This window comes from Schistocerca cancellata, chromosome 9 (assembly GCF_023864275.1).
Source record: "Schistocerca cancellata isolate TAMUIC-IGC-003103 chromosome 9, iqSchCanc2.1, whole genome shotgun sequence".
Lineage (NCBI taxonomy): Eukaryota > Metazoa > Arthropoda > Insecta > Orthoptera > Acrididae > Schistocerca > Schistocerca cancellata.
The window spans coordinates 322,864,339-322,890,197 of record NC_064634.1 but is presented as its reverse complement, the minus strand read 5'-3'; the positions used below and the strand labels follow the sequence as shown (position 1 = coordinate 322,890,197).

Genomic DNA, 25,859 nt, shown 5'->3' with positions numbered 1-25,859 from the left:
TAACCGTCCCTGTATTGACCCACCAAGTGCAATACGCATGGAACACTACCCCACAAACTGACATCTGGCACTTGTATATCACAATGTACGCACGTCTGCTCGCTCGCATTAAGCATCCTGGCTGTTACATCGGTTATTAATGTACTGGCATTTAACATTTGCAATGGTTTATCTCGCGCTTACAGTATCCCGTGACCCTGCAATGTTAATCACTTAAACATGTTACTTAGACAAATGTATTCTCGAAATTTCATTGCTGTACATTAATTAGTTTTTGCTGTTGCGATTTTCCCGTCTTCCCATTCTCACTTTTTAGTAAAACCCTAAGGTCATTCTTACTACACACATCAAAAAAAGTTTTGCATCACCCCGGTGCCCAGAACCCCTGAAGATAGACGTTGGCTGTGGATTCAAAAAAATGGTTCAAATGGCTCTGAGCACTATGGGACTTAATATCTATGGTCATCAGTCCCCTAGAACGTAGAACTACTTAAACCTAACTAACCTAAGGACATCACACAACACCCAGTTATCACGAGGCAGAGAAAATCCCTGACCCCGCCGGGAATCGAACCCGGGAACCTGGGCATGGGAAGCGAGAACGCTACCGCACGACCACGAGCTGCGGACGCTGTGGATTCAGAGACGTCAATAAGCCCTCCCAAAGATGTGAACAACCATACATGAGCAGCGCCTATTAGTCGGGGGGAGGGGAGGGGGGGTGTTGTCCGACAGCTAATGAGTTACTGTCAAACCACCAGGAAGGAGGTACACGGCTCGATACCGAGGTTCGATCGCGTCTTCATTGTTACTTTTTGCCAGGAAGGACTCTCAACAAGGGAAGTGTCCAGGCGTCTCGGAGTGAGCCAATGCGATGTTGTTCTGACATGGAGGCGATACAGACAGATAGGAACTGTCGATGACAAGCCTCTCTCAGGCCGCCCAGGGTCTACTACTGCAGTGGCCGACCGCTGCCTACGGATTATGGCTCGGAGGAACCCTGACAACAACGCCACCACGTTGAATAATGCTTTTTGTGCAGCCACAGGACGTCGTGTTACGACTCAAACGGTGCGCAATGTGTTGCATGATGCGCAACTTCACTCCTGGCGTCCATGGCGAGGTCCATCTTTGCAACCACGATACCATGCAGCACGGTACAGATGCGTCCAACAACGTGGACCACTCGGAATTGGCATCACGTTTTCTTCACCGATGAGTGTAGCATATGCCTTCAACCAGACAGCCGCCGGAGACGTGTTTGGAGGCAACCCGGTCGGGCTGAACGCCTTAGACACACCGTTCAACTAGTGCAGCAAGGCGGAGATTCCCTGCTGTTTTGGGGTGGCGTCATATGGGCCCGACGTACACCGCTGGTGGTCATGGAAGGCGCCGTAACAGCTGTAGGTAGTGCAACCATATCGGCAGCATACTAGCGAGGCATTCGTCTTCATGGTCGACAATTCGCGCCCCCATCTTGCACATCTTGTGAATGACTTCCTTCAGGATAACGACATCGCTCGACTAGAGTGGCCAGCATGATCTCCAGAAATGAACCCTATCGAACATGCCTGGGATAGATTGCAAAGGGCTGTTTATGGACGATGTGACCCACCAACCACTCTCAGCGATCTGCGCCGAGTCGCCGTTGAGAAGTGGAATAATCTGACCCGACAGTGCCTTGATGAACTTTTGGATAGTATTTCACAACGAATACAGGCATGCATCAATGCAAGAGGACGTGCTACTGGGTATTAGAGGTACCGGTGTGTACAGCAATCTGGACCATCACCTCTGAAGGAGACCTTCGGTGGTACAACATGCAATGTGTGGTTTTCGTGAGAAGTAAAAAGGGCGGAAATGATATTTATGTTGATCTCTATTCCAATTTTCTGTACAGGTTCCGGAGGTCTCGGAACCGAGGTGATGCAAAACTATTTTTGATGTGTGTAGATGACTGTCTCTATTCAGTAGCAGAATCTTTAGAACATGTGAATTATCAGCCACTTTAAACAACAAAAATACTAAGTATGCTACCACAAGTAGTGGAGCTTTCTTGTAAATAAAGCAAAAAGTCATTTTTTACTGCACTAATAATGTGAAATTTTCTGTACTTCATGTAAGTGTATGAGTGTAATGACACGCGTGCTCGTGTGTGCGTGCGCGCCGGTGTGTGTGTGTGTGTGTGTGTGTGTGTGTGTGTGTGTGTGTGTGTGTACAGTGATACACAGTATCTATAAAGGAATCATGTATCCAACCACCTTGAAAGTTTTTTTGAAAGAAAAAATAATAATAGTGTAGAATCAGGCAGTGACTTGGAAAACAGTTTACTGATTTGTTGTTCCATATTTCCCGTCATGTCACAAAATTGTCTCCTGACAGAGAGCGCTCTTGAATGTACATAACACTAAATATTGCAGAACATACTTCTATTAAATTAATAAGAAAGTCCGAGAATGTTTCAGTAAAGGCGTAGGTGAAAAGAGAAATGAATATAATTAGGTGGCTCTCTATCTCTACACCTCTATACACTACATGACGATCGATTGTGGCCATGTCTTGCTGTCTTACGATCTCCTGAAGGCTTCAATCACAAATATTTCATTAATTGACATTTAATTATAACAGAACTACCAAGAACGACGCGTTTTTTATAAATTGTTGGCGTGACGTTGGCTTGAAACGGTATAATTTCATAACACAGAAGTTATAAGGTAGGCGGGAGCAGGTCTGTGCACGGGGAAAAGATCCGAATCTATCGTTTTGCTTACTTGTGGCCCGCATCTCGTGGTCGTGTGGTAGCGTTCTCGCTTCCCACGCCCGGGTTCTCGGGTTCGATTCCTGGCGGGGTCAGGGATTTTCTCTGCCTCGTGAAGGCTGGGTGTTGTGTGCTGTCCTTAGGTTAGTTAGGTTTAAGTAGTTCTAAGTTCTAGGGGACTTATGACCACAGCAGTTGAGTCCCATAGTGCTCAGAGCCATTTGAACCATTTTTGCTTACTTGTGAGTGTATTGGACTTAAAGAAAGCTTTTGACAATGTTGACTGGAATACTCTCTTTCAAATTCTAAAGGAGGCAGGGTTAAAATACAGGAAGCGAAAGGCTATTTACAATTTTTACAGAAACCAGATGGCAGTTATAAGAGTCGAGGGGCATGAAAGGGAAGCAGTGGTTGGGAAGGGAGTGAGACAGGGTTGTAGCCTCTCCCCGATGTTATTCAATCTGTATATTGAGCAAGTAGTAAAGGAAACAAAAGAAAAATTCGGAGTAGGTATTAAAATACATGGAGAAGAAATTCTAGCAGAAGTAATTCTAGCAGAGACAGCAAAGGACTTGGAAGAGCAGTTGAACGGAATGGATAGTGTCTTGAAACGAGGATATAAGATGAACATCAACAAGAGCAAAACGAAGATAATGGAATGTGGTCGAATTAAGTCGGGTGATGCTGACGGAATTAGATTAGGAAATGAGACACTTAAAGTAGTAAAGGAGTTTTGCTATTTGGGGAGGATAATAACTGATGATGGTCGAAGTAGAGAGGATATAAAATGTAGACTGGCAATGGGAAGGAAAGCGTTTCTGAAGAAGAGAAATTTGTTAACATCGAGTATAGATTTAAGTGCCAGGAAGTCGTTTCTGAAAGTATTTGTATGGAGTGTAGCCATGTATGGAAGTGAAACATGGACGATAAATAGTTTGGACCAGAAGAGAATAGAAGCTTTCGAAATGTGGTGCTACAGAAGAATGCTGAAGATTAGATGGGTAGATCACATAACTAATGATGAAGTATTGTATAAAATTGGGGAGAAGAGGAGTATGTGGCACAACTTGACAAAAAGGAGGGACCGGTTAGTAGGACACGTTTTGAGGCGTCAAGGGATCACAAATTTAGCATTGGAGGGCAGCGTGGAGGGTAAAAATCGTAGAGGGAGACCAAGAGATGAATACACTAAGCAGATTCAGAAGGATGTGGGTTGCAGTAAGTACTGGGAGATGAAGAAGCTTGCACAGGATAGGGTAGCATGGAGAGCTGCATCAAACCAGTCTCAGCACTGAAGACCACAACAACAACAACAATGATACTTTCTTGCAGTCAACCAGTCAGGCAACATGTAGGGGTCCAAACACCTGTCGCCCACAACAACGAGTGTAGTGGGACAGCCCTGCCTCTTCAGCTGAGAGCTATTATGGTGAAAGTGTCAGGTGTGTTTTTTTAGTGGTTTGCGCTTTGAAGCTTTCGGGATATGAATTGAGATATTTTTTTGGGACTTTCGATGTGAGTGTTTAGCATATAATTGACTGCTATCTGTCTGCTATAACGAAATCTGAAAGAATTACCAATGCATCAAATGTTGTATATAACTCACGATTTAAGCTTATTTGTTACTTTAATAAATTGTCATACAATGCAGCTGATACCGGAAGTTCAGAAATCAGCGCCACAGGGGAACAGTGACACGATCCAGCTGGGGCAAATGTCGGCATGCATATGTTTGACCCAAAACGTTTGTCTTTTCCTTCTTCGGTTTTAATACTGTACACGCAGAGTGTTTCAAAGTGAATATCGAGATTTTAAGTCATTGTAGCATTTATTACATGCAACTGACAATTATAAATAATACATAAAGTAAAAGAGCAACTCATACAGCTTTGTTTGTGTACCTGTGCGCAAGGTCTAAAGCTTGCAGACTACGGCTTACGTGGCAACTGTGCAAACAAAAAGTTGCAGCGTGGCGATGAAGATTTTCTGGACCGCGTTTTCTGGATCGTATCGTCTTCAGTGATGAATCGACATCTCACCTAATTGGAAATGTGAACGCACGTAATATGCGCACTTGGGGTCATCAGATTCTCACGATATCGTACAGCTGCGGCGAGACTCGTTTAAAGCGAATGTTTTTTTTTTCTTTTTGTGCCATATGCCGGAGAAATTTTATGGGTCTTTCTTTTTCGGTGAAACAGCTGTAACTGGTGTTTCTTATCTTGACGCGTTAGAACTATGACTCTTCCCTCGACTGGAAGGAGCTAAATCACAGAAGTTTATTTGGCAGCAAGATGGTGCGCAACCTCACTGGCATAACTTAGTACGCTACTGGTTAAACGATGTTGTGCCCGACTGCCGGATTAGCGGCAAGGTGCCGGATGACATACCTTGTTTCACATGGCCCCCTCGTTCACCTGATGCCACGCGATATTTACCCTTGGGGATTCAGAAAGAATCCCAGCTTATCCATCCGACTTAGGAAACAGGTTGAAGCAGTTATTGCTATAATCACTCCAGACACGCTGATCAAGGGTTAGAAAGAACTCGCCTATCAACTCGAAGTGTGTCGTGTGATGGCTGGTACTCACAATGGAAGCTTGTAAGAAAAACTGAATGAGTTCCTCTTCCTTTTGATGTATTATTTATAACTGTAAGTTGAATGTAATAAATGCTACAAAGCCTTAAACCCCGACATTATTTTGAAACACACAATATTTAATAGACGTTAAGTTACAGTTCACCATTTCACATCGATTGATTCGGTATTAATAAGACTAGTTCAAATTCATTTTACAGAAACTACGAGAGAAAAACGTCCTTCAAGCCGTTGTCTTCTGAAACGTTTGGGAGGCTAAGAAGCTAACAGAAAATGGATTTTCCATTACAAATGTACCTAAAAGGCATGGTTGTAACGAATCCACATTACGTGAAAGACTTAAAGCAGTCTGTGGAGTGGGATCATTGGTGCGTTTTAAGAGAGTATTTTCTGAGACAGAGTCTGTATTCTATGCCCTATGGGTTTATGTCTAAACACTGCCGACATTTGGCACATCAGTTTGCGGAAGGTAATGGCGTGAACCAAACACTTAATAAAGAAATCCAAGTGGCAGGGAAAGACTGGGCTCCCCCATTCATCGCTCGTCATAATTTAAATTTGATGAAACCGGGGAAATGAGTATCGGGAGGATAATGGGCTTCAACATAGTTCAAATGGAACATTTTTCAACAACCAGGTAACTTCGCAGTCTAAATATAATTTTCTGTCCCATCGGTCTACGATGAAAACGTAACAGCAATGAAGAATGTACTAGGAAAACTGAAAAAAAATTTGCAAGAAAAGGCCAAACAATAGGTGTAAAAATGTTTTTAATTTGTGATATGTCAGTGTTACGTTTTGACATATAACACGATCACCACGATGAAGATAGTGATGATGATGCTTGTGATGATTTTGATGTAGTAGAACATTATATAAATTAATAATGACAGTACCAGACAAATACTGTAACTCTCCTTTAGTCTGTTATAATTTTAAAATTTCCTTTTGTGTGGAATTTTGCCCCAAAAGAGTAGGAAGTTTACCACAGGCCTGGGGCAAAGATAAATTGTCTTCATTTGTAACGTTTTGTTAAATTTAACTTTAATACGCTCATGTTCAGAAAAACAGAACATCTTCAACGACTAGAGATAGGACGTTCATATCCACAGCACATGTACATTAGTATGTCGTGCAGAAATGATTAGCGCTTCAACCATCTCGGCCTGCAGGTTCAAAGTCAACGTCGCTGTCACAGCGCAACACCACCTATCGGTAAAATGTGTGTGTGGCTCTCGTTGTCGCTGTAAACCTAAGGTAATGGACTACCGTGACTTTGGCAGGCATGCAGGAAGCCTCGCAGACGTATGCGCAAAGCGTACCGCCAGATCACTGAGTTTCAACGAGGGTGTGTTTTTTGCAAGAGAGAATGTGATGCATTCATCTGGAAAACTGCTGCTCGTGTGGAAAGAAGTGTTTCGACAGTGCAACGAGTGTGTGCAGTAGGCCGTAGAATATGACTAGATGGGTCAGCTTGCACCACCCAGGTCACCCCTCACCCGAATGGCACTGCAGTACAGATCTGCGTCCGCCTCGGTTCTGGCGCCACAGTGTAACACATCGTAGATTATCAGGGGTGGCAGTCCGCCGGTGTTTATTCCGGTATGGGATAGGGGCGCGACGTGCGCTTCTCCGCCTCCCTTTGAGGAATGTGCTGGCACATGCTACACGGCAATGACGTATGGAACGACGTCACTGGAGACAGGAATGGCATCAGACAGTGTTTTAGGAAGAAACCAGTTTCTGTTTTTTGAAAATGAAGATCGCATTTTGGTTTGCCGCAGACAGGGGAATTGGCATGACAGTGAATGCATCCGCAGAAGATACGAGGGCTATCGACAAAGTACATTACGTTTTGGAATTAAAAATAAATAAAGTATTGGAAATTTTTTTTATTATATACAGATGAAAGCAATGCTACTTTTCTACATAGTTGCCGTTTAAATTAAGGCACTTATCGTAGCGAAGGACGAGCTTGGAAATTCCTTCGTCGTAAAATTCGGCCGCCTGCGCCTTCAACCACGTGGTTAATCAGTAACCCGGTAGAAATACGATTTTTGTGGATTTCCTGGAATGAGGCACTACAATAAACTCTCAAAGGTATTGCCAAACTCTGCCCAACCTCAGAACAGCAATACAAAACAAGCGCAGGGGAAAGTTGGGCTCAAAGATCTTGCTGATTCACGACAACGCCCGGGCCCACACGGCAAATGCCACTCGTGAAGTTCTCGAATCTTTTAAGTGGGAGTTGTTTCCTCATCCGCCGTACAGTCCCGATCTGGCAACCGAGCGACTTCCACTTATTCCCAGCAATGAAGAAGTGGTTGGCTATGCAGCGTTTTGATGACGACGCACAGCTTCAAGAAGAGGTAACCACGTGGTTGAAGGCGCGGGCGGCCGAATTTTACGACGAAGGAATTTCCAAGCTCGTCCATCGCTACGATAAGTGCCTTAATTTAAATGGCAACTATGTAGAAAAGTAGTATTTAAGTGTGGCTTTCATCTGTATATAATTAAAAAATTTCCAATACTTTATTTATTTTTAATTCCAAAACGTAATGTACTTTGTGGATAGCCCTCGTATATACTGTCAACTCAAGGCCTTATGGCATGGGTTGATGCCACAAATCACAGCTGGTGCGTCTCCAGAACACTGTGACAAGTGTGACCTACGTGAATGACATCCTGCGACCCGTAGCCATTCCCTTTTGCACAACACCTCCGACGCCATTTTTCAGCAAGATAATGCACTACTACCTGTTGCTGATTGAACACGTGCATTCTTGATGTCACAGGATATCAGCCTTTTCCCGTGGCCCGCCAGATCACAAGACTTGTCGCCAGTTGAAAATGTGTGGTATACAGTGAAAGGATGGTGCCGTGCTGTGACCCAGTGTCAACCACCACAGACGAACTCTGCAAGAAGATAAATGCGGCATGGGTGGCTATACCACAGGCAGCCCTTCGCCCCTTGTACGCGTTGATGCCATCGCACATGGAACAAGTCATCAGGGCCCATGGCGGACCTTGTGCGTTCTGAACCAAGGTGACTGAAATGCTAATCACTTCTGCAGGACATACTAATACAGATGTCGTGTGAATACGAACAGCCTAACTCTACTCGTTGAAGGCGTTCTGTTTTTTGTGAACATTACTGTAAATCACTGAAGCAATGTTGAGCTAATGGTGTCGCGTTAAGTATGATTCAAAGTCTACTTTGTACAATTTTCAGTGTCATGTATCCAGAAAAGTGGAAGAGAAAAATAGAAAAGTGTTAAGTACGCACCTTTGTCCTCACGTACCCTAATACGAAAACAAAGAAATAAGAATGGTGTTTAACCATCAATATGACGTTTCCTGTAATTTTATTACAACAAATCATACCAGTGACGGCCCATTTTCGAAAGCTCCTCAGTGTTCTGGTGCTTTGGAATAGGTTATATTTATATGATTTAAGCCCACCAAATGAAGGCTTCCAACACGGCGTCTCCAAAGTTCTGCTTGTGATGCACAACGCGGTCTTACATCTTATTGGCCACGTTCGCCTCCACGAATCAAAAATCTCATTTGCTTTATCCAGTCTTCCACGCTACAAAGTACTGTGAAAAGTGAAATTCCACGTTGTGATGTCATAAAACTCGACTACCTCCTCGTCCATGGACACTTTTTCGTACCGTGTCAGAGTGTTGTTAGAAGTACCTGGGCGTATTTTCCTACATCGTTCTGTGCGCAACTCCTAACATTTTCTTAAAAATTAGAAGGTACTGGGACACTAAGTCTGTTGTCACACTGACAGTTTAGCCATGGCGGTACAGCCGCGCGTCTGATCCGCTGTTAAAACAGTCGGGCATGCGACAACCGACTGCACAGTGCTCCTCAATCTCCGTGGGAAAAGGTCTGTACGTGAGAGAACCATTTGTGAAATGGATTCTGGCAAGGCTACTGCTGCATTACTTAAAAGAAAATACGAGCACCTACGACATCACTGGAAGCATTCAATTCATCCGTTGGTAACAGCTTGGGAAAAGTACGAACCGTTATTATATTTGAAGAAAGGAAAACGCCAAGCAATGTTGTCTGCTTCTTTAAAACATCTGGGTCGCCTTTTGATGCGTTATGTGCTTCATTAAGCCTATGTTGTGCCAAGAATGGCAATATGATACCTCCCCAAAGTACTATGTCACGGATGAAAGTCGAGGGAGTTGCCGCAAAGTGTGCAACGAAGTGCAGAATTATACAGGCATAGTGGTCATCAGCCCCTCTGTCTGCGAGGAACAGCTTTTTCCTTTTTCTCTTTTTTTTTTTTTTTTAAAAATTCTTTATTCAACATTCATTACATTATACATGTGTAACCCACTACCTAACTACATTAGTGGGTCTTAATAGTGATACAGTTAATGCAGCTTATGTTCTACACTACAGGTACTTCTATTTGTTATGCTCTAGTCTTACCGCTATGGGATTCTAAGCTAAGCTACTTAATCTAAGAATCTACATTCTACCTGCAGCGTTACAGGTGTGCCAGTGCTACTATAAACCTACTGGTGTTGGCCCGACCCACTGAGCTAATCCCAGTGGGTGTGCCCCTGGCACTGGGCTGGCCTTTAACTTAGTATCGCTGCAGTCTACTCTAGGTATTATCCTATCTTCTACATCTTATCTAATCTAACTACATGTCATAATTGGTGTGCGGTCAAATCCGGTGTTTTGTACCCCCCTCCCTCCTAGTCCAAGGTAAGGCGGATTCCAGCCGTATTACGGCTGGCCAGGTCCCTACTTGGCGGTACAGGAAGGGTGCACGGAGTCTTAGTCGGTGAAAGTGTTTGTCCTTATTGGTGGTTGTCCCTTAGAAAGTTCTTAATGACTTTCTTTGATATTGCCTCAGTGAGAGTGTTTAGAATGTTAAAGGTGTTTTCGTGCCTTAATATGTGGTACGTGTCGTTGTTCGGTAGCTGTTGTCGTAGATCATGGGCTACATCATCGAAGAGGTGGCACTCATACACCACATGTTCTGGGGTACCTTGCACAGCACCACAGTCGCACGCTGGTGTAGCCTGCTTCCCAAACCGACATAAATATGTTGGATATGGTCCATGTCCAGTAAGAAAGTGCAGCATTCCTCTTGTGGGTGTGAAAAATGTAAATTTCAACCTTTCCTCTATATCTGGTAGCAATTCGTAAGTTCTGCGTCCCGTGTCCTCACTACTCCATTGAAGTTGCCAAAGTTCAATTCCTCTCTTTTTGATAGCATACTTGTCCCCCGCGTAGACCCCAAGAATTTCCCTGATTTTATCCCTATTTTCCTTCTTCGCCCAGTACCAGGCGGCTTGCTCCCGGATTTTTATGTCTAATGGACAAATCCCCATTAGTACTAACAAAGCTCCTCCTGGTGTAGTCCTGTAAGCCCCTGCTGAACGTAAAAGCATATTCCGCTGCACTCTTCTTACGGCCATGGCAGGCATGACCCTCGTGAGTCTGTGTGCCCAGACTCCTGATCCGTATCCTACTATGGAGGTCAGAATACTATTATGGTATGGTTTTATTAGGTTGGGTGGAAGGTGAAACCTCTTATGTCCAATTCCAATAAGATTATTTAATAAAACCAGTGACTTTTGGGATACGGTATCAATATGCGATGCAAAGTTCCACCTCTCATCGATGATTACACCCAGGTATCGGGCCTCACGGCGCCGAAGAACTGGCGTGCCGTTGATTCTTACCGTGGGGTTTCTGACCAATTGGCCTTTGAGAAGCAAGTATGTTGATTTGTTGGGCGCTATTGTCATTTTACTTTTGTGGCACCATGATGTAAGTACAGTTACTGCTCTTTCCACTTTCGGTTCTAAATCCTCACGGCTTCTGCCGCCGACCAGCAAGAGGAGGTCGTCTGCGTATGCTATGACCTCTAGCACATCGTCACAGTTCTTTAGATCTTCAAGTAACGGCTCCATATTGATGTCCCAAAAGAGAGGTCCCAGGACAGAGCCCTGAGGACATCCTTTGGTCACAATCTTCCTGACCGTGCCGCTAGGGGCCGATAGCCAGACCTCCCTGTCTACACAATAGCTCCTCAGACAGCCGTATAGTAGCCCTGGACAGTTCTTCTCCCGCAGGCGGGAAAAGAGTGAGGGCCACCACAGGTTGTCGAAGGCGCCACTGATGTCTACCATGATGCCGACGACATACTTGTGCGGGGCAGAGCCACAGACCTCGGCAGCCAGGGCGATTGCGTCAGACGCAGAACACCCGGACCGAAAACCGAATTGTCTGTCGCTCATCCCACACAGCACGCGGTGTGCTGTCAGTCTGTGTGCTAGTAGCCTCTCAAAAAGTTTGCCCAGTACACCTAACAAGCAGATGGGTCTATATGATTTGATTTCTGTAGGATCTTTGTCTGGACCCTTTTTTATTATGATTACTTTCGCTTCCTTCCAGATTGCTGGGAATTTCCCGAGTTGTAAGCACTCGTTGTACAACTTAGTGAGAGGAACTACGAGCTGGGGGCAAGGAATTGCACCACTTCCGCAGTAATGCCGTCCGGGCCAGGAGCTTTTCCCTTTTTAAGGGCCTTTATCTGGGCAGCGACTTCCTCTTCAGAGAAGGGGTAAGTTCTTATGTTGTTGTTATAGTCCCTTTGGTCTTCTCTTCTTATTCTTCTCTGTTCTTCTGTCTCATTTTCCTCCACATCGTCAGGTAACAGGACCCGAAGGAGGCCCTCTGCAGTTTCCTGCCACGTGCCCGTCATCCGGTCCCCGTCCCTGACGGTGGATAGCACCATAGGTGATCTTATTTTCTCACGTACTAATTTATATGGGACTCCCCAGGGATCTATAGCCAATTGGCTTTTCACATAGTTTTCCCAACTTCTGAGTCTGACTGCCCTGAGCTCCTGTTGAAATTGATCCTTACACTCTCTGTAGATCTGTAACCATCTTTGTTTTTCTCCCCAGACGACACTCCGCTGGTAGTACCTCCTTGCCCTCCTTACAGCCTGGCGCATCTGTTCTAGTTCAGCCGACCATGGTGTGGGGGTGGCCGCAACGGCTCTCCTCCTGGTTGGTACAGCGGCTCGCACCGCCCTGGTGATCGTTTGTACCAGTTCTTCGGCGTACTCGTCCACGTTTTCATCACCCTCCAGCAATGTCGGGATGTTGCACTCCTCCGCGAGACGGTCCCAGTTGGCTTTGTTATAATTGAACTGCAGCTCCCATCCCATGTCCCAGTGGCACTCCCTTTCCCCAATATTGAAAGAAATCAGGTTATGGTCACTGGTGGTTGCTCTGTCCCACACTTCCAGTTCTTGATTTTTGTGATGAGGTTCGGTGTTACCAACGTAACATCTATATTTGTGCCATCTCCCCCGCCGCCTGTATAGGTGGGTGGGTTCCCTTGTTGGTTAGCAACCACCAGTTGTAATGCCATTATCGTTTCTTCAGCCTTTAGCCCACGTTCATCGTGAGTGCCACTGAACCAAAGGGGGGACTTTGCATTTATGTCTGCCGTGACTATCATCCTGCGTCCCCGCAGTGCCGTGGTAACCAGTGTGAGTATCTCCAAGAACTCATCTATTTCTCGCCCATATTGGAAATATATGTTCGAGATGTAGATCACTCCTGTCGATGTTTGCAGTTCCACGACACTGCAGTGTTCGCTTGAGAACTGCGCGAGGACCGTGGCCCTGATGGATCTGTCAGTAATTACTATTGCAGCTTTTGTTTCTGCTCCAGTGTATATTACTTGCCAATTGGCAGCCATGTATGGGATCCGTCCCGCTTGAGAGTACGGTTCCTGTAAACAGAGTACATCTAGACTCTTCTCCTCCACCACAGCTTGTAACGGAGCGCATAAATTAGGAATTCCAGAAATTATCTTTACAACTGAAGACTTTAATACAGGGCTTCACAACATACGTGCTCGCGGAGCAAGCTGTGAGCAGCCAGGCGCGAGCACGGAGCAGCGCGAGCACGCTACCCCCACTACCGGACCAGAGCGGAGAGTGGGGAGAGTCACGTGGGGCACACAACAGCTGCCGCCAGTCAATGTTAATCCGCGGCCACCTGCAGGGATATCACTCACGAATTATTACTGCGACAAATGAAACAAATAAAGGGGAATGTACACGTGCCACATAATTTTATTAGCTTGGTGTATGCCTCTACATTCGTATTAATTTGTGAACTGTTACACAATAAAAGGTGTCACTGAAGTGTGGGATTCTCGGTTATCTTGTACTTTTTGCCCTTTACAATTGCGTCTATGTTCGGAGTAATTGTTCTTGTGCACTGTAGGCGCAGCGTGCAGTTTAAATTTCGATCAGACAATGCGTTTCTCAGGCGCGTCTTGTTACATTTCATTCCAGAGATTATTTGTTCACAAACATACGTGGAACCGAACATTGATATTATTGTAGCCGCCAGTTTGTGCAAACGAGGAAATCTATCCTGAGGGAAGTGTCTGCAGAATTCCAGAATGTTTTTCTTGTTCTGAAATTTGTCTCTGTATTCTCTGTCACACTGCAGGTCAATAAGTTCTAGTTGCAGCTCAGGACGAATCTCTTCAATATTCGCTGAATATGGAGAGGAGAACAGATCAAAATCACTGTCTAGTGCTGTCAGATCTTGAAAGCGTTGATCAATTCTTCCTTAAGGGCAACTAAACTATGTGAATAACGTTCACAGTCTTTGTGAACATCTTGCATGGATGATAATTTAGGAAAATGAGCTAGATTTCCTGTTTCCAGCTGACTCACCCAAAGCGTCAATTTCATTTTAAAAGCTCGTATTCGATCTATGAAATGAGTAATGAGCAGATTTTTACCTTGCAGTGAAATGTTCAAAGCATTCAGATGGCTAGTTAAATCTTCTAAGAACGCGAGATCACATTTCCATGAAGGCTCTTTCAATTCAGGAACACACATGTTATTTATTTCCATGAACATATTTAACTCATCTAATAGGGAAAAAAATCGATTTAATAATTCGCCACGACTAAGCCAGCGGACCTCGCTGTAATAAGCCAGGCTACCATACTGGCTTTCTACATCCTCAAGAAAGCTTTTAAATTTGCTGTGTTGCAGTCCATGCATCCTTATATAATTGGTTGTACGAACAACAACACTCATCACATTTTTTATAGTGATACTCTTTGCACATAACCTTTCCTGGTGGATCACACAGTGAACGCCCCTTATTTCATTCGGCACGGTCAGTTTTTCCATTTTCTCCTTCAACAGCACAATGAAACTTGATTTTTTCCCTGTCATCGATGGTGCACCGTCTGTAGACACTGAAACTAAAGAATTCCACGACAGTCCTATATTTTCAACACTTTCTTCAACACTACTTAAAATATCACCTCCGGTTGTAGTGTTCTTCATGGCTACTACATCGAGGAGCTCCTCCCTCACCTGAAGATCTCTATTAACACCTCTAATAAATATGGGAAGCTGCGCTGTTCCAGTCAACACTTTCGTCTAGGGCTAGAGAATACGCCATAAAATCTTTACAGATATTTGCAAGCTGGCTCTGGACGTCGTCTGCCATGTCCTGTATGCGACGCATAATGGTCATGTTAGACAATGGCACAATCCGAAACTGTTCAACTTTAGATGGACACAAATGTTCCGCTGCAACTACCAAACATTCTTTTATTAAATCGCCATCAGTGAAAGGGCGCAGGGATTTTGCTAAAAGCAAAGCAATTTTGTAACTCACTCTGAGAGCTGCCTCAGTTGATTTTTCTTCGTCATCCAGATCTTCTTCGGATAGCTTCCTTTTAAGTTTAATAACTTCCTGTGCACGATCTGGTCCCTCACATTTTCCACTTCCGTAGTCTTTCGCGTGGTACGACATATAATGTCGCTGCAAATTAAATTTCCTAAAAGAATTCAGCGTTTTGTGACGTACTAAACATTTTGCAACACCATCTTTTACTGTAAACAGATGCAATTCCTTCCAAAGGGGGTTGAACTGCGAAAACATGTTTGGGGTTACACAACGGCGACGTGACATGATTCTTAACCTGCGAAGTGACTGTTAGAGCTGATCGTAGTACTTTAAACGTTACACAGTCGGCGCGAATTCAATAGGCACGCTGCGGCCCTGTTCAAACGTGCGCGCGCAATTCCCCTCCCTCCCCTCCCTCCCTACTCCGCGACCTTGCACTTGCTCGCGAGCACGTGTCTGAGCAGACGCGAGTACTCGCGCTCAAAACCGGCCAGTTGTTAAGCCCTGCTTTAATGGTTCTAAAACTGTAACAGATATTCAAAAACAGTTTTCAACATGTCATACCATAACTCTTAAGGTCCTTTTATCTTCCAGGTGACGCAGTATGACGCAAAACTGAACCTGATAAAAAGCGGACGTCACAGGAGTAAGCTTAGTGTGTGGCCTGGTTCGTACAGACGACGCCCGATACCCAATTGCAACGAAACTTTCGAACACGGTACGGAAGGCAACTACCGTCCCGACCAACTAACGATGTTTGGCACACGTCATTTATGGAAACAAATAGTGTCGTCCATAAAAAGCGGGCGGTCGCCCATCTATTTCAGAGGCCAACGTGGACAAAATATGGCATGTGTTTGCGAGGAGCCCTACAAAATCTGTGCGTATGGCGGCCAGTGAGTTGGAAAGGAGACAGTCAACTGTGCGCAATGTCTTGCATAAGAGCTTACTGCTATACGAGGTGCATTCAAGTTCTAAGGCCTCCGATTTTTTTTTTCTATTTAACCCGAAATTTTCTATTTAACCCGAAATCGATGGAACTGGCGTTACTTCTCGACGTAATCGCCCTGCAGACGTACACATTTTTCACAACGCTGACGCCATGATTCCATGGCAGCGGCGAAGGCTTCTTTAGGTCTTTTTTGACCACTGGAAAATCGCTGAGGCAATAGCAGCACGGCTGGTGAATGTGCGGCCACGGAGAGTGTCTTTAATTGTTGGAAAAAGCCAAAGGTCACTAGGAGCCAGGTCAGGTGAGTAGGGAGCATGAGGAATCACTTCAAAGTTGTTATCACGAAGAAACTGTTGCGTAACGTTAGCTCGATGTGCGGGTGCGTTGTCTTGGTGAAACAGCACACGCACAGCCCTTCCTGGACGTTTTTGTTGCAGTGCAGGAAGGAATTTGTTCTTCAAAACCTGTTACCGTAGTGCCCTTTGGAACGCAATGGGTAAGGATTACGCCCTCGCTGTCCCAGAACATGGACACCATCATTTTTTCAGCACTGGCGGTTATCCGAAATTTTTTTGGTGGCGGTGAATCTGTGTGCTTCCATTGAGCTGACTGGCGCTTTGTTTCTGGATTGAAAAATGGCATCCACGTCTCATCCATTGTCACAACCGACGAAAAGAAAGTCCCATTCATGCTGTCGTTGCGCGTCAACATTGCTTGGCAACATGCCACACGTGCAGCCATGTGGTCGTCTGTCAGCATTCGTGGCACCCACCTGGATGACACTTTTCGCATTTTCAGGTCGTCATGCAGGATTGTGTGCACAGAACCCACAGAAATGCCAACTCTGGAGGCGATCTGTTCAACAGTCATTCGGCGATCCCCCAAAACAATTCTCTCCACTTTCCCGATCATGTCATCAGACCGGCTTGTGCAAGCTCGAGGTTGTTTTGGCATTAAACTGTCGTATCCACGAACGCACTTTCGACACATCCATAACTCCATCACCACATGTCTCCTTCAACTGTCGATGAATTTCAATTGGTTTCACATCACGCAAATTCAGAAAACGAATGATTGCACGCTGTTCAAGTAAGGAAAACGTCGCCATTTTAAGTATTTAAAACAGTTCTCATTCTCGCCGCTGGCGGTAAAAATTCCATCCGCCGTATGGTGCTGCCATCTCTGGGACGTATTGACAATGAACGCGGCCTAATTTTAAAACAATGCGCATTCTTCTATCTCTTTCCAGTCCGGAGAAAAAAAATCGGTGGCCTTAGAACTTGAATGCACCTCGTATATCTATGAGGTACAGCTGCTTACCTCGATGTGAACAGTTTGCAGTGGATATTCTAGGCAATATTGACGCAAACAAAGACTTCTTAGAAGAGACTTGTTTCCCCGATGAGACAAGGTTTCATGTACCCAGCAAACTTTACCATCATAACGTTTGTATATGGGGTTCACAGCCTCCTCGTGTTACACGCGAAACAGGAAGAGACAGTCCCACGGCCAATGCTTGGCCCAGACTGATGCACAGCTGCAGCAGTGCTCCATTCTCTTTCATCGAATCTGCCGTCAACGGTGGCGTTTAAATGGACATATTACAAAAGTTTGCCGTGCCACAGCTGGAACACCTGCAACCTGATGTATTCCAGCAGGATGGGGCACCACCACACTAGTCCCTAAACGTGCGTTAATTTCTGAAAGAAAAGTTTCCGGATAATTAGATTGCACGAGACAGTCCAATTCGGTGACATGCTTACATTATAAAACTGAATATGCATTTCATTCTCATATAAATACGAACATCTTAAGTCGTGGTATATACGAGGGCTGGAGAGTAATGCCTCCAAACTATGTATGTGAAAACTCTTAAAGCTTAAAAAAAAAAAAACTTTATTAACATTCTACATCCTTATTCATTACGTCTGTATATTTGCTGCCCTCTGCCACTAGAGGGTTCGTAATTGTTGGGTGTAACATGGTTGTATGAAATGTAACTATGTCGGTGCGTGAGAAACAGCGTACCATAATGAAGTTTCGATTTTGAACAGTTTGTCCATACATGGAGCACCATCTCTTTCTTCATGACATTTTCCAGACCACACACGAGTGCTGCATCATCTGCAACATTCCGACGCCTCGGGCTCCGTAAACAAAGTCGAACATTCTGTAGTAACGGTATCAACAAACTGGTCTCGTTGGGAGAAATGTGTTCGTGGCCAGGGTGAATATGTGATATACATGTGCATATAAAGAATAATGATGTTTTATTAAAAAGCTTTAATAGTTTTCACATAAAAATTTCGGAGGCATACTTTCCAGCAAGCCCTTATATATAGTGGAACGAGAAATAGCACCAGAGGGCGGAAAATGTAGTGGTTGTGTTATTTAATTTGCTAAACAACTGTTCAAAATTAATAACATTTTCTTTAACGTTTTAAGGAAGTGCTCAAGTTTAAAGAGGTTCTATATCTGGTGTGTTTTAAGTGAGCCACGAAATGTCAGATGTTGAGTGATTAAACGGTTGTCCCATTGAAAGAGGCTTTGTACTGCGAAAGCATTGTTTAGTTTTAAGAATGATTTTAACTGTTGGCATTTCTATCACAGCCATAAAGTGCCAGATGTTTAGCTAAGTAATTCTTCAAATTTATTATTGCCAGTTCTAAGAAAATATATTTGAGTACAGTATTGTTTAGTTTCAAAAGACGGCCGCGGTGGCCGAGAGGTTCTAGGCGTTTCAGTCCGGAACCGCGCGACTGCTACTGTCGCAGGTTCGAATCCTGCCTGGGGCATGGATGTGTGTGATGTCCTTAGGTTAGTTTGGTTTAAGTAATTCTAAGTTCTAGGGGACTGATGACCTCAGATGTTAAGTCCCATAGTGCTCAGAGCCATTTGAGCCATTTTTTTAGTTTCAAAACGTTTAAATTTTGCCTTATTTGAATGTGGAGTTTTGTTAGGAAAATCAAATCTGATTAAACAGCAATTGAACATTTTTCCACCCCAGTAGACCCGGACCATTAAAGGAAAAACACGATGGCATCAGAATATATAACGTGATATGCCGGCACTTCGGCATCTTTGAATTCGCGACGTAGGCGTCGACTGAAATAATTCCCCTGCCTTTTTCGCCGTCTGTCCGTCAGCAGTGTTTCGTGTTGTGTTAGCGGGGGCGCTGCGACGTCCGGAGAGATCACGAGGCGTGAAGTGCCAACTAGGAGGATTTCAGTGGCTGGCCGGCCGTGATGGGTATAACAGCATCGTCCAGGGGTCTGCGGTGGAGACCTCGAGTTTGGTGCAGGCCGTATACAAGTAGCCGGGTTGGTTTCCCAAGACGCGACTGCAATTTATCAGTTGGAATTTGGTAAAAGGTTTACTTGTGTGTAATGCTTAACCAACGCCATTTGATTGTTTAGTTGGCTGGCCACAGTGACGTTACAGGCCAGTGCAATTCGTTGTTGCTAAACAGTACTGTTGTTGCGAGCGCCTGTTGACGTGTTTGCAGCTCGTCACACCATCGCTTTTGGAGTGGATAGTGACGGATGCAATCTACTCGTGTTAAGGATCAGTTATCGTTTACAACCAATTAGACGAAGACGAGCACTGGAGGGCACAACGCCGTGAAGTATAATTTTTCTTTATGTTGCTGCTTGTAAGGGACACTGGACTCGCATTCGGGAGGACGACGATTCAATACCGCGTCCGGCCATCCTGATTTAGGTTTTCCGTGATTTCCCTAAATCATTCCAGGCAAATGCCGGGATGGTTCCTCTGAAAGGGCACGGCCGACTTCCTTCCCTAATCCGATGAGACCGATGACCACGCTGTCTGGTCTCCTTCCCCAAACAACCAACCAACCAACTTGTAAGGAGGTTGTCAAAATAGGTGAATACATTACAGTACAGTGGAACTGCTAATAATTCCAGATCTACGATCTGATTGGAATAATGAGGTTAGTTAATGTTTAATTGGTTCCACTTGATATCGAGTGTGGATTAATGCCGTGTTCACGTAGTTGACCTGCGGAACCGAGTGTTATGGCGTTGTGAACACCTGCTATCTAAAAAGGCTTGGTGTTTTGCTCATCCTCGGTCTGATTGTTCTGTAGCTGATTATTTGAATAAGTCTAACCAAGTGTAATCATTTGATTTCGGTTGGATTATGAGACAGCATACCTCGTACTGTGGAAGGCTTGGTGTGAGACACAGACATCTTGTCGGAGGGCGAGACGATTCCGGGAGTGGAATCGTGTTTAGAGAAGAGTGGTGTTTGGTCGTTATTGAGCGGCATCCGCTATGTTTGTTTGACTTCAGAATCTAACGGCTCTGAGCACTATGGGACTTAACGTATTAGGTCATCAGTCCCCTAGAATTTAGAACTACTTAAACATAACTAACCTAAGGACATCACACACATCCATGCCCGACGCAGGATTCGAACCTGCGACCACTGCGGTCGCGCGGTTCCAGACTGAAGCGCCTAGAACCGCTCGGCCACTACGGCCGGCATTCAGAATCTAGTGTCGTACAATTGTTCCACCTTCTGTGGCGGATATTCCTTAGCGAAAGTAGTTATACTAGCCCTTGCCGAACTTAGTAGCGGTGAATCACTATAGTTAGATGTTTAATCTAAGTTATAGATTGACGGTAATTAACATATTCGCTACGGTCGCCCTCAAGGTGTCTAGCCCGCAGCACACGCTTGTTTTGATTATTCAACAGCAGGCAACTGCTAACAGAAGCCGTACACAGGCAATCGTGTCACGACTGCAAGGTAGTCCGTTAGGACGACAAAGCGTCCTATTACTCAAAGCTTGGTGTGTGTGGCTGCATAGTGCTGGCTCGGTGATTACAATTTGTGCAGTTTTGTGAGGTCTACGCTCATAGGCGTTATTTCATAAGAAGGGTAGTTATTTAGCTTGGCGAGGTCAATCTGTTATTCTAAGCATTGTGGTTCTCTGTGTGGCAGTACTGCGCTGTCGCTGTGATGTGTAAATGGTGTTTTTCTGCTTAGGCGCGTTACTTACAAAATTAAATTACTATTCTGATATTTCCTGTGTTTTGTTTTTATCGACCTAGTGGTCGTAACTGGAGAGAGTATCCTGTCTTATTTGCCTTCTTGGAGGTTTCATTCAAGACTTGTTAACTTCGGTATTTTAGAAATTAAAGCATTGTGCAATAAGTTTAACGATATCATAACCGAAAGATTAGGACTTACCCACTTGATCAAATCCAGTGTTCAAGTGAGTGATGAGGGGCCCATTCGAAAACAGTCTTAGGGTTCCTCCCGCCCCCCTCACCCCTCCAATCCGCTGCATGTGACAGTAATGTAGGCGACAGAGAATCTGTTACAACAAGGAGTCACTAGACCATATATTTACTGTTAATAAACCGCAGAGAAAAATTTGACCTGTTGTTGACTAAGAAGGTAATTTTGCTTTCAGTACCACTGCCCATTCTCCATTCTTGTTTTGTGCAGTTTAAGGGTACCAAGGTTTTCACCACCATAGACTTGATCCAGGCTTATAATCAAATACCCCTTGAAGAATCATCTTAGGTGTTAGATTAGACTAGATTCAATTTTCGTTCCATAGACCCAAAAATGAGATGATTCTCGTGAATGTGGAACAAGTTAGAAAGTGTAACATAAATAAACATAAAACATTTGAATATAATACTCACTACCCTGATCACTTGTAAGGGACACTGGACTCGCATACGGGAGGACGACGGTTCAATCCCGCGTCCGGCCATCCTGATTTAGGTTTTCCGTGATTTCCCTAAATCATTCCAGGCAAATGCCGGGATGGTTCCTCTGAAAGGGCACGGCCGACTTCCTTCCCTAATCCGATGAGACCGATGACCACGCTGTCTGGTCTCCTTCCCCAAACAACCAACCAACCAACTTGTAAGGAGGTTGTCAAAATAGGTGAATACATTACAGTACAGTGGAACTGCTAATAATTCCAGAATTAATACACTGTCGGAACGAAACGTAGTTATGCACTTTTAATAAATGTATCATACATAGAATACCTAATCTTGACTGTTGTGACCAAGTGCTGTCAAAACTGAAATCTGACAGACACTTTTACTTAAGCTGGTCTAACAGTCTCTGTTAAGATACTCATCTGTAGAGTAGAAAGAGGTGCCTATCGAAAAATCTTTCAAACTCTATTTAAACTGTGCTTTATCTGAAACTGAGTTTTTAATGGTTGCTAGCAATTTTATTGAAAACGTGTGTTCCTGAATATTGGACCCTTTTTGAACCGAGGTAAGTTATTTTAGGTCTTTATGTAGATTGTTCTTACTCTTGGCATAAATACTATCTATTGAGCTAGTGGTTGCAAATAGAGATATATTACTTGCAACAAATTTCATAAAGGAATAAATATACTGAGAAGCAGTGAACAGAATGCTGAGTTCCTTGAACAGGTTTCTACATGATGTTCTTGAATTTACACCAAAATGTGTATTATTACACGCTTTTGCCCGCTACAAAATTTTCCTGTTTGACAAGTTACCCCAGAGTATGATCCCGTACGACATAATTGAATGAAAGTAAGCAAAGTATGCAAGTTTTTTTGTATATTCATATTTCCTACATCTGACACTATTCTAACTGCAAATACAGACTTGTTTAGGCGCATTTGCTACGGAGTGGAATCAGAGTTTAACTGGGAATCTGACTGTTTGTGTGTCGTATTTTCTGAGATGGAGATTGGGGGACCAGACCAGGGTTTGTGTAAATGAGCGTAGGAACCGCCCTAAAACAGCACGCAGGCTGTTGAGAGTACCAGGCCAGCGATCGTTTATCCGCCGAGCAGGTTTCATCCGGATCTGTATCCATCCCTGTCTCGCAAGCTATGGGCGGTGAGTGTTAAGCAACACGCGGAAGTAAGGCAAAAAAACCAGTTGGCTCAGAAATAACAATTGTCGCGCAGCACCGATAAACAATTTTGTTTTTTCTTTGTGATTGTTACTGTGACGTCTATGTGTGTTTTATTTATCAAAAAGCTTCCGATATAGTCGAATTTTACAAGATACCCGCGTTGCTAAGACCTCCGGATTACAATTAACCTATACTGGAATGAATATGCTGCTGTGAAAGTAGAAAATAAAAAATGTTGCATATTAAGCATCAAGGCTCAATCTTAGGTCCGCTGTTGTTCTTCATATATATAAACGATTTTCTGTCTAGTATACAACAAGCAGAACCAGTTATTTTTGCTGACGCTAGTATTGTCATCAATCCAAGCATAAATATGCCTACGGAAGAAATGTTAAACATTGTTCTTAAAACTGTCACTGACCAGGTTTCTGCGAAAGGCCTCACTCTCATTTTTAAAAGGACGCAACATATTCAGTTCTGCACATCTAGATAAGTACAACACATAGAGAGGAGAAATTAAATATGGTCGAAACCTCAAAATTCTTCGTCTGCTTTTTCCAGTCAAAGTTGTTAGGTGAGACTTTAAACTGGAAAAATCACACTTTGGAACTGCTAAAACAACTTAATTCAGCCACATTTTCACTTAGAATTATTGACAATATTGGAGAGAGACAAATCAGCAAGTTGACATATTTTCCGCATCTTCAGTGAATAATGCCATATGGAATTATGGTCTGTGGTAGCTCATCTTTAAGAAAGTAAGTCCTCATTGTTCGGAAACGTACTGTAAGAATAATATGCGTGCTCCTCCATGATCACTACGCAGGCATTTCTATATGGAGTTAGGCATTTTGACCACTGCTACACGATTTATTCCTTCATGAGATCTGTTGTAAATAATCCACTGCAGTTGAAAAGCAACAGTGCTGTACGTAACACAATATGACAAGAAAAAATGAGATTTATTAATCCACATTGAGGTTGCCTTTAGTACAAAAATGGATGTACAACGACGCAACCAAAATTTTTGACCAGGTATCCAATGATGCAAAATGTCTGGCAGACAGCAAATTAAAAGTTGAAAGCATTCTCCTTCGCAACTCCTTTTGCTCTATAGAAGAGTTTCTGTTATTGTAATGATCAGCATATGGCCATATTTACGAAATAATCTCTGTTGTAAACATAAAATGACTCGTTCGACATCATTACGATGTATCGTGCAAAACAGGCATGGAACAGCCTAGTGAGACAAAGCTGCATTTCATGGCTGCTGAGGTTTAGTATTTATTCGGAATGTATCTTCAGAGAAGCCCTTGAAAACATCGACGAAGGAATCGTCTTGTAACGAGAGAAGCTGAATAATACACTGTACTATAATATTTGCTAATAGCTTAAACAGTCTTCAGCATCTTGTATCCCGAATCGACGAAAGTAGTGAGCATTACGGTCTAGAAACCAATATGTATAGAAATTAATGGTTATCAGCAAGAACGACATACCAAATTCTAATATAAACTTAAACGGTAAACTTTTTGAGCAAAGAAACAAGCACACATTTCCGGAAACTAACAATCAATGAGATACCAAGAAATTAGTCCTTAATGAAAAAGTCATTCGCGTTTTGTGGAGTGACTGATGACTTATCTTTCTACAGAAGAAATTAAGATCTGTACATTGTTACATACTTCCCATACTTTTCTATGGAGCTGAGACTTGGACATTGACCAAGTCGACGGCCAAATGACCTGAGATGTGGCTTTCAGGAGAATGCTAAGAGTGCCATGGACAGATAACGCGACAACAACATTCTCCTTAAAATGTAGAAAGAAAACGAAAAACTCGACAGAACAAAATTCAGAAAACTGCAACATCTCGGCCATGTGATGAGGAATGGAAGAAAGTATAAACTGCCGCAGAACATTCTTGAATTCAACGAAAGATTCCCGGTTCAAATGGTTCAAATGGCTCTGAGCGCTATGGGACTTAACTTCTGAGGTGATCAGTCCCCTAGAACTTAGAACTACTTAAACCTAACTAACCTAAGGACATCACACACATCCATGCCCAAAGCAGGATTCGAACCTGCGACCGTGGCAGTCGCGCGGTTCCAGACTGTAGCGCCTAGAACCGCTCGGCTAACCCGGCCGGCGAACGATTCCTGGTAAAAGAGAACGAACAATAAGAGGAAAGTCTTGGCTAAGAAACTTAAGCACCTGGACTTCACACACAAGCAAGGACATTTTTCGATCAGGTGAAAGTGATATAGCTGTGATGGTTGCTAACATAGGCGACGGATAGGCACTAGGAGAAGATTATTGTCATGCTCAGAGAAAAATCAATGGAGAAGTAAAGATTAAGAAAAGTTAATTCATGACTGAGAAAAACAGCTACTAACGTCGTTTATCATTACATAACTTGTATTAAACTGACTCACCGAAAGCCTTCAGGAACTCCTCAAAATTTTCACTCTTCTCGAGCTTGTACTGTCGTCCAAGGCACGCTTCGAGAGACATCGTTGAACTGGCTGGAGCGAAGAACAGACGCACGCGCGATGCACTGCCGCCTTCCTGCTCTTATACTGGGCCATCAAGTCGAGACAAGGCGAACGCTCGAGCACGTGGCCGAGTACCTGGCGACCGACGGCGACAAGTACTCAGCTGGACGCCAAGTGCTCTCACAGCTGTCGACTCGCTATCAGTGGAGACGACCGTATCGCCTGGGTATTTGCTTGTGGCCTGAGGGATGAGCCATAGCCCTGGTGTTGGGCGTGGGCAGCGAGCAATGTTGAAGTATGCTGGACCGTTGACCCTCTCCAAAGTGTTGATAGCTTATCTCGGCCTTCCAGAATGTGCTATTGAGACATCGTTTCCTGCACTTTCACGACGTTTGTGGTGCACCAAACAACTGGTATTACCTTTAGTTTTTTATTCCGAA

At 44.0% G+C, this 25,859-nt stretch overlaps 1 protein-coding gene across 1 annotated transcript in view; it reads right to left on the bottom strand.

Annotated features, from left to right (window-relative positions):
* The window catches only part of LOC126100516 (fatty acid-binding protein-like), a 42,525-nt gene extending 17,045 nt beyond the window's left edge, over positions 1-25,480 (bottom strand). Inside the window, exon 1 of the mRNA XM_049911127.1 lies at positions 25,360-25,480. Coding sequence (XP_049767084.1) covers positions 25,360-25,438 — 79 coding nt within the window. The 5' untranslated portion in view covers positions 25,439-25,480. The remainder of the gene's footprint in view (positions 1-25,359) is intronic.
* Between the last annotated feature and the right edge of the window lie 379 nt (positions 25,481-25,859).